At 64.2% G+C, this 8,000-nt stretch overlaps 1 protein-coding gene across 1 annotated transcript in view; it reads left to right on the top strand.

Moving 5' to 3' along the window:
- Positions 1–8,000, top strand: part of BIN1 (bridging integrator 1) — a 38,587-nt gene that overhangs the window by 24,428 nt on the left and 6,159 nt on the right. The window contains exons 10-12 of the mRNA XM_014549644.1: positions 1,070–1,152; positions 4,426–4,579; positions 5,749–5,877. Of these exons, the coding sequence (XP_014405130.1) occupies positions 1,070–1,152; positions 4,426–4,579; positions 5,749–5,877 (366 nt within the window). The remainder of the gene's footprint in view (positions 1–1,069; positions 1,153–4,425; positions 4,580–5,748; positions 5,878–8,000) is intronic.

The following is an 8,000-nucleotide window of genomic DNA, read 5'->3' as shown; positions in this document are numbered from 1 at the left end:
GCTGCCCTGCACATGGGAGCTGTGTGGTGCTGGGGGCTGTGGGTGGAGCGCCAGGGCCCACGCCCGCCCCGCTCCCCTGCCCACTCTGTAACCTGTTCGCAGGCAGCTTTGGCCCAGGGAGCTGTGTCAGATGGTGGTGGCTTCCCAGGTTGTAGGCAAATAAATCAATTGCGAGAATCTTCTCAGTTTTTAATATCCTTTCACGTGTCGTAGATATTGAACCAGGACTGTTTTGTCTGCCTGAACTGGTGTGAGAAGGGGTCTGATTGGCCTCCATCCCCATTGTGTTATTTTCACGTTAGTTTAACCGGAGTTAGAGGGCAGCGCTGAGGGAGACCCGCCTGGCGGCCTCCTCCCGCCGTGCCCTGAGCGGGTCTCTCTGGCTCTGGGCCTGGAGCAGTGGAGGGATGCTGCGGCCCAGCCCGGCCAGAGGGAGCAGCACGCATGGGCCTTCCCCGAGTCCCCGCGTCACGCCGCGTGGGACTTCCCCTTTCTGCCTTCTTTCCCTTTTCCCTTCAGAGACCCGAGACAGCCTAGGAGATGGGAACAGAAAGTGGTGGTTTGGGGGAGAAGATGTGTGTGTTAAGTAGGAGGGGGATGAATCTCTGAGCTTCCTATCAGCCAGGACAGAGGACGATTCTCAGTAGTGAGACTTGCATGCACGGGCGCCCTGCCTGTGCCGCGGGGACCTCCCTGGCAGGTGGCGTGGCCTGGAAGCGTCTGGGCAAGAAGACCTCACAGTTCAGACCCCCAGCTAGTTTGCAAGAACAGCTTAGACGTTTTAAAGCAGGACCAGCTCGGTGTGGCCTTTGAGGAATCTCTACGAGTAGAAAGGAAAGAAAAGATGGTCCCTGGAAACCATGGCTGTGGCAGGGCAGCCACTGCCTCCATCTCGCCCCTTGGCTTCCTGGTTTGGGCTGTGGGTTCGCAGCGCCCCCTCATGGGGGAGCAGAGCTGTTTCCGCAGGGACCGGTGCGGGAAGGGGTTCAGAGGGAGAGGCAAGATGGCGTTGGGAGAGTGGCTGTTTGGTGGCTCCCGAGGCTCCCCTACCTGTGCTCTCCCTCTGCAGCTCAACCAGAGCCTCAACGATGTGCTGGTCAGCCTGGAGAAGCAGCATGGGAGCAACACCTTCACGGTCAAGGCCCAGCCCAGGTGCGCCGTTCTCTGCTGCTGGTGGGGAGGGGTGTGGGCGTGGGCGTGGGTGTGCTCTGTGGCTCTGCACTCGGGCAAGGCTGGGGCAGGGCTGCTGCTGTGGTCGCCCCAGTTGGGCCTTCCCGGTGAGGGCACTGCCAACCCCGTGCTCCCATGGGGAGGCCCCTCTCAGGGCAGTCTGCACCCCACCTGAGCCTGGCCAACATCCTCATCTGCGGGGCAGGCAGCCGGGGCTGTGCCTGTGGGGGCAGGGGGGACGGGGCCTGACCCCCAAGTGTGGGGCTTCTGGGAAGTGAGCAGTCCTCTTAGAGTGGGTGGCGCCCTCCTTGCCCCCTGCTCCCAGGAAGCCGAGTCCCCAGGCTGGCATTCTGCACCCTGGCCAGGCTGGCCTTGTTCCCGCCACACCGCCTCCAAGGAGACCCCCGTTTTCTGAGGGGCACGTGCGAGCGAGGAGGGGAGGGAAAGGTCTTCCCTCTGTGGCCCGTGGGAAACAGCAGGGCGTCTGGGAGTTTCCTTCCTGCCCTGTCGGTCATCACCCCCCAGAGTGGGGACCACAAGGAGCCTCGCTTTCCTCGTCTGTAGGAGGGGTGACTGACTGCTTCTTGGGTGATCGGGGTTACCTAGGACTACGGAGGTATTCAGTGAATACTACTGCCCCTCTCTGAAAATAATATAAACGTGCCCTGGGCTGAGGAGCGCTGGGGTGCAGTGGCGGTGGAATGAAGGCCAAGGGCGACTTCCCAGGTGCCTGCAGGGAGCACCCGCCTCCCTACTGCACTGCTGGCCGAGGTGTGTGCAGCGGCCAGGTTGAGTGGGGGCGGGGCGGGCAGTGGCCATCCTGATCACCATCCTGTCACCGGAGGGGAAGGGAGGGCTGGAGGCTGTGAGCTGCTTCCCACAGGAGGCCTGCTCACCTGGCCCAGCGCCGCCCTGGCCGCCGAGCCCACCCCTTCCAGACACCAGGCTCCGCTCGTTTCGTCAGCACCACCCCGGGCCGGGGAATGGACCATGACAGCCAGGCGGCCAGGCCTCTCATGACCCCAGGGTGTTAGGGGAGACTGCTTTCTGCCCAGCCCCCATGTCAGTGGCTCTGATGAGGGGTGAGGACAGGCCAGCCCCGCATCCCACATTTCCCCCGGTGAAGGCCTCCGTCCCGTCCGTCCCCACAGAAAGAAAGCTAAACTGTTCTCCCGGCTGCGCAGGAAGAAGCCCAGGTGCTTTTTTTTGGATGGCGGGCAGGCAGCCTGAGCCGTGTGTGCATTGGCCGGGCCAGACCCGACCGTTAACAGTGGCCAGTGACCAGAAAGGGGCCTGGGAGGCGCGGGCAGGGCAGTGCTAAAGTGGTGTACGCCTGCCTCTGTCCTCACATCTGATCTTCAAGGAGCAACTCCTCCCAGGACACACTCACTCACTAACGGGGAAAGTGCCAGCAGTGTCAGGCTGTCCGCCACCCAGGCCCCTCCCCAGGTGACCAGTTTCTCTGTGCCCTTCTAGAGCCGCCCTGCGCAGGCGGCCACGCACCGCAGGCCCGGCCAGAGGCCTGAGGAGCTGGGTTCTTAAATTGATTCCACTCGAATGTGGATGTACACTGCCCCCTGGCTAGTGGCTGGTCTCAGTGCATCTGAGCATGCACTCGGCCCTCTGCCTCCACGCAGAGGCCTGTGCACACAGCTGCCTGGTTCTCGGTGCCGAACCATGTGGCTTAGAGACCTCACCCTCCCTCCCACTCCTGGGCTGTGGGGCACCCCGCTGTCTCCCACCGCCTATGGCCTCCGGGTGGTGTCCCTGGTCTTCCTGGAAGGGCCCCTGGGAGCAAAGGTTCGGAGACAGTGATGGTGTGGTGTGGGCGGAGGCGTGGCGTGGGCAGAGGGCGCAGCGTGGGCGGGGAGCCAGGCATTGGGGTGTGAGTGGGGGCAGGGCGGGAGGCAGCCAGAGGCCTTTGGGTCCAGCTCAGTGGCAGCCGGGAGGAGCTGATGTGTGGCTTGTGGGGACTCACTTTGCCTCTAGGATGTTTGGCTTCCTCCTGCTGGGGAGCTCGGGCCTGTGAGGCTACTGGGCTGCCCCTGGTGCTGGCTCGGGACCTGCCCCATCCCCTGGGGACCATAGGCCTCCAGCTCAGTGCTCCCCCAGGTGCTGCTGCCAGTCCTCAGGTACAGGGACACGCAGCTCACACGTGGGCACATCACATGTTCCCAGTGAGTCCATGTGGACACTCATCACACCCGGGTCCACACACTGCTCTACATGCTCACACACACACGTGTTCTCATGCACACGGACCCCAGGGTATCTGCACATGCACACACTGCTCTACATGCTCACACACACACGTGTTCTCATGCATGTGGACCCCAGGGCATCTGCACATGCACACCTGTCCCACACACTGCTCTACATGCTTACACATACACGTGTTCTCATGCATGTGGCCCCCAGGGCATCTGCACATGCACACCTGTCCCACACACTGCTCTACATGCTTACACATACACGTGTTCTCATGCATGTGGCCCCCAGGGCATCTGCACATGCACACCTGTCCCACACACTGCTCTACATGCTTACACATACACGTGTTCTCATGCATGTGGCCCCCAGGGCATCTGCACATGCACACCTGTCCCACACACTGCTCTACATGCTTACACATACACGTGTTCTCATGCATGTGGCCCCCAGGGCATCTGCACATGCACACCTGTCCCACACACTGCTCTACATGCTCAGACACATACATGTTCTCATGCACGTGGACCCCAGGGCATCTGCACATGCACACCTGTCCCACACGCTGCTCTACATGCTCAGACACATACACGTTCTCATGCACACGGGCCCCAGGGCATCCGCACGTGCTCACCCTTCCCGCACACTGTTCTACATGCTCAGACACATACACGTTCTCATGCACACGGGCCCCAGGGCATCCGCACGTGCTCACCCTTCCCGCACACTGTTCTACATGCTCAGACACATACATGTTCTCATGCACACGGACCCCAGGGCATCCGCACGTGCTCACCCTTCCCGCACACTGTTCTACATGCTCACACACACACGTGTTCTCATGCACACGGACCCCAGGGCATCTGCACATGCACACCTGTCCCACACACTGCTCTACATGCTCACACACATACATGTTCTCATCCACACGGACCCCAGGGCATCCGCACGTGCACACCCCTTCCACACACACCTACAGATTTGCACACTTCCTCTTCGGCGCTAGGACCTCCCTCCCCTGGACACCCTCTTGTCTTCCCTCCGCAGTGACAATGCCCCTGCAAAAGAGAACAAGAGCCCTTCGCCGCCGCCCGATGGCTCCCCTGCGGCCACCCCTGAGGTCAGAGTCAACCATGAGCCCGAGCTGGCCATGGCCGCTGCGGCCACCCCCGGGGCTGCCCTGCCCAAGTCCCCGTCTCAGGTAGGCGTGGTCTCTCCGTGGCCTGTCTCCTCTCCTGCTTGTCTTCCTGCTTCACTGTTGCCCCCTCTTTCCTCGGTCTGTTTCCTGCCCGCGCCTGGGCAGGTTTGGAGCCAGAGGCTTTGCCCAGAGAGGGCTGAGCCGCATTGTTCTCCCTCTGGCCCTGCCCGGCCCAGGCTCACCTTAATGGCCTGGCCCTTGCAGGGGCCTCTTCCTGTTCTTTCCGCCTCACTGTGCCCGGCCCGCAGCAACGGCCCCGCCCCTTCCTCCATCTTCCCTTCCATGTCGGACACAGGCTCGGCCCTCACCCCGAGCACCAGGTCCTCAGAGCGGCCACCGCGTTGTCCTCGCCTTCTCTCTCCTGCATGGGACAGTGAAAGGGCCCGGCGAGGGCTGGGCGGGGTGGGCGGGGTCAGGGCGGGTCCAGCGGCCCCTGCCCACCAGGCTTCCAGTTGTTTTCTGCAGCGGTTTCTGCAGCCGCTTCCCGGGAGTTGGAAGGGGAGGGAGGGCGCAGCATCCCTCCAAGGGCTGGGCTGTCCCTGCCCCCCACTCCTGGCAGCAGCTCTGCTGGGCCTGTGCCTCACCCCCCCCCAGCAGTGATGAGGACACAGATGGTAACGGTGCCGGTGACAAGAGCCCACCTCTGAGGGCACTGCCGCGTGGCCGAGCGTGGAAGCCTGACAGTCGCCTGGGAGGCGGGCGCTCTGAGGTGCCCGAGGCTCTGGGTGGCAGGGGTGTGACTGCCTTCTGTAGTCTCTTCCGGGCCCTGCTCCGGGCGCAGGTGAGGTGGAGGCTGAGCTGAGCTCTGCAGCGGGGCCTGGAGTGGTGCAGGGTGAGGCTGCAGGGTGGCTGCTTCCCAGCTGCTTCCCAGCCTCTCACCTGGCGAGCCCTCCTGGGCCACTCCCTTTGTCTTCTCTCTTCTCTCACCTCCTCCCCCTTCCCTCTCTCCCTCCCTTTTCTCCTTTCTCTCTGTACAGCGTGTTGGACCTCCTCCCTTGGGAGGGTGGCGTGGTCCTGGGGTCTGTCTTGGGGAGCAGTGACTCCTTGCTTCTTCCTCCCCAGTTGCCTGGGTGGGGCCGTGGCCTGTATGTGACTAACCTTGGCTTTGTCTCTGTCTGTCTCCCCCCAACCCCTGTGCTCCCTGCGCGGCCCCTCACCCGCTGTGGACTCAGCTCCGGAAAGGCCCACCCGTCCCTCCGCCTCCCAAACACACCCCATCCAAGGAGGTCAAGCAGGAGCAGATCCTCAGCCTGTTTGGTGACACCTTTGTCCCTGAGATCAGCGTGACCACCCCCTCCCAGGTCAGCCGCGGCCGCCGCGGCCCAGCTCTCCCCTCCTCTTGCTCTCTTGGGGCGTGCATGGCCTTCCCTCCATCCCACACCCTGTGCCTCTGCCTCAAGAGCCAGGCATTTGGCCAGAGAGATTGGCCCTGAGCCTCCCTGTCACTCACTCATTCATTCACCCATGCTTTCATCCCTCATCCCTCATCCATCTCTGAGCATGTATTGGGGCCACATGCAAATGGTCCCAGCAGGGTGATCATCTCACAGTGCCTCCTGACTCCATTGATGCTATGGCTGAAAGGGGTGGGAGCACGGAGGCCTTGCTCATGGAGGGGGGTCCTTCTTGGGGCAGGTGACTGCCAGGAGCTGCAGGCAGAGACAGCCAGGGGGCTGAGTGCTGGGCTCAGGGCTCCTGCAGCTCCTGTGCTGAGTGCCGTTCACAGCACAGCAGGAGGGCCGCACGGAGCGGCCTGCACCATCCGAGCAGCGCAGCCAGGGAGCTACCTGCTCGAGCCTGGGTCCTGGGCCTCCCAGCCAGGCCTGGCCCCGCGAGGCCTGGTTCTGTGTGGACTTCTAGCCCAGGCTGTGGTGGCCCGGGTTGGGCTGCTGCTGCGGGTTGGCCCTGCCTGGGGCACCCGCTCTGACTCCTTAGCCCTCTCAGAGGCCCGGGGCTGGGGCAGAGCAGGAGGTGTGAGTGCAGGAGAGGTGCTGGCAGGCTCTCGGGCGAGTCCCCAGGGAGGACTTCAGGTCAGAAGTAGGGGCTTTGAGTGTGGGTGTGACGTGGGTGCCAGGGAGTGCCCTGGCCCGGGCCCCGGTGGCCTGCTGGGCCCCTGACCACTGGCGCGCGCTTCTGCCCGTGCCCAGCACTGTGAACCTGACCAGGCAGTGCCACCACTTCTATAACGACCCTGGTCCGTTCTCAGCCGCTCTCTGACAGGGTGGCCCAGGGCCAGGTGAGCTGCGGGCCTGCCCTGCAGCCAGACCGCCGGCCCCAGGGGGTCCAGGGATCCCAAGCCCCTCATTCGGGGGTGCCAGGGCTGCCGGGCTGCTGGGCGGTGGGCGGGAGGATGTGGACTGCCCTGGCCCTGGACACTGGGTCCCTGGAGCACACGGTGGCAGCTGCCTGGGCCTGGGTGACTTCTGAGAAAGGGCGGGTGTGGGGCTCCAGGGGAGAGAAGTGGTCCCGCAGGCTGGTGGGAGCACCCAGAGGCCGCACCTAGCGTGTCCCGGGCATGGGTTCCCTCAGAGGCAGGGCTGTGGGGACAGCAGTGACACCTCTCCAGGCTCATCGGGCAGGGTTTGACCTGCAGGAAGAGGCAGGGGCAGGGGCTGGCCTGAGCCGGGCAGGCCCTCCTGTCCAGGACGTGCGTCTCGTGGGCTGGGCTCTGGGTGAGGGGATGCCTTGTCTGTCCCCTGAGCTGTGGGGCAGCAGCACCAGGTGCTCTCAGGCCTGAAGGGCTCCCCTGAGGCCACACCTCCGCTGAGCAGGCTTCTCTGGGGAGCCCCTCCCACACCCCAGGTCTCAGAGGGGAGGGCCTCGGAGGACAGGGCTGGAGGGCCCTCCCCGTCAGTGCTGGTGCCCATCAGGAGAGGCAGAGCTGGGCTGGGCTCCGGAGTTGCGGCCCCAGGAGGGTGGGAGGCCAGGGGAGACCCTCACACGGATGGAGGGCGGCATGTCCCCTGGGCTCGGTGCCGGGGGCCGTCTTCTGCAGGCGGCTCTGGGACTGAGGCCCCCCTTACAGTGGGGCTGGGCCTCCAGCACGCGTGGGCCACCGTGTTCCCGTCTCGGGCTGTGCCTGTCACAGGCCCATTCCTGAGCTGCGCCCAGACCCCTGCATGGTAGTCTCGGAGTGGCTGGGGCGGGATCTTTAATTTGAAAAGGTGCCACGGGTGTTGGGGACCCACCGCCATGATTGGGCTCCTCGGCAGTGTGGCTGGCTCGGCCCCGTCCTCACTCCCTGGAGCTGGCTGGTGGGCGGTTGTCACACTGGGTGGACGTCCGTACGGGGCAGCGAGGGAGACCGAGCCTGTCGAGGGGCCCACTGTGGCCCTGTCCAGCCTGGGGCGCTGCCTGGGCTTCTCAGGTGGGTGCTGAGGTCCGGGAGCTTGTGGTGCAGGACCAGGAGGCAGAGCCCCGTGGC

This window comes from Myotis brandtii, unplaced genomic scaffold, assembly GCF_000412655.1.
Source record: "Myotis brandtii unplaced genomic scaffold, ASM41265v1 scaffold563, whole genome shotgun sequence".
Classification (NCBI taxonomy): Eukaryota; Metazoa; Chordata; class Mammalia; order Chiroptera; family Vespertilionidae; genus Myotis; species Myotis brandtii.
This window is presented reverse-complemented; position numbering and strand designations above follow the sequence as displayed.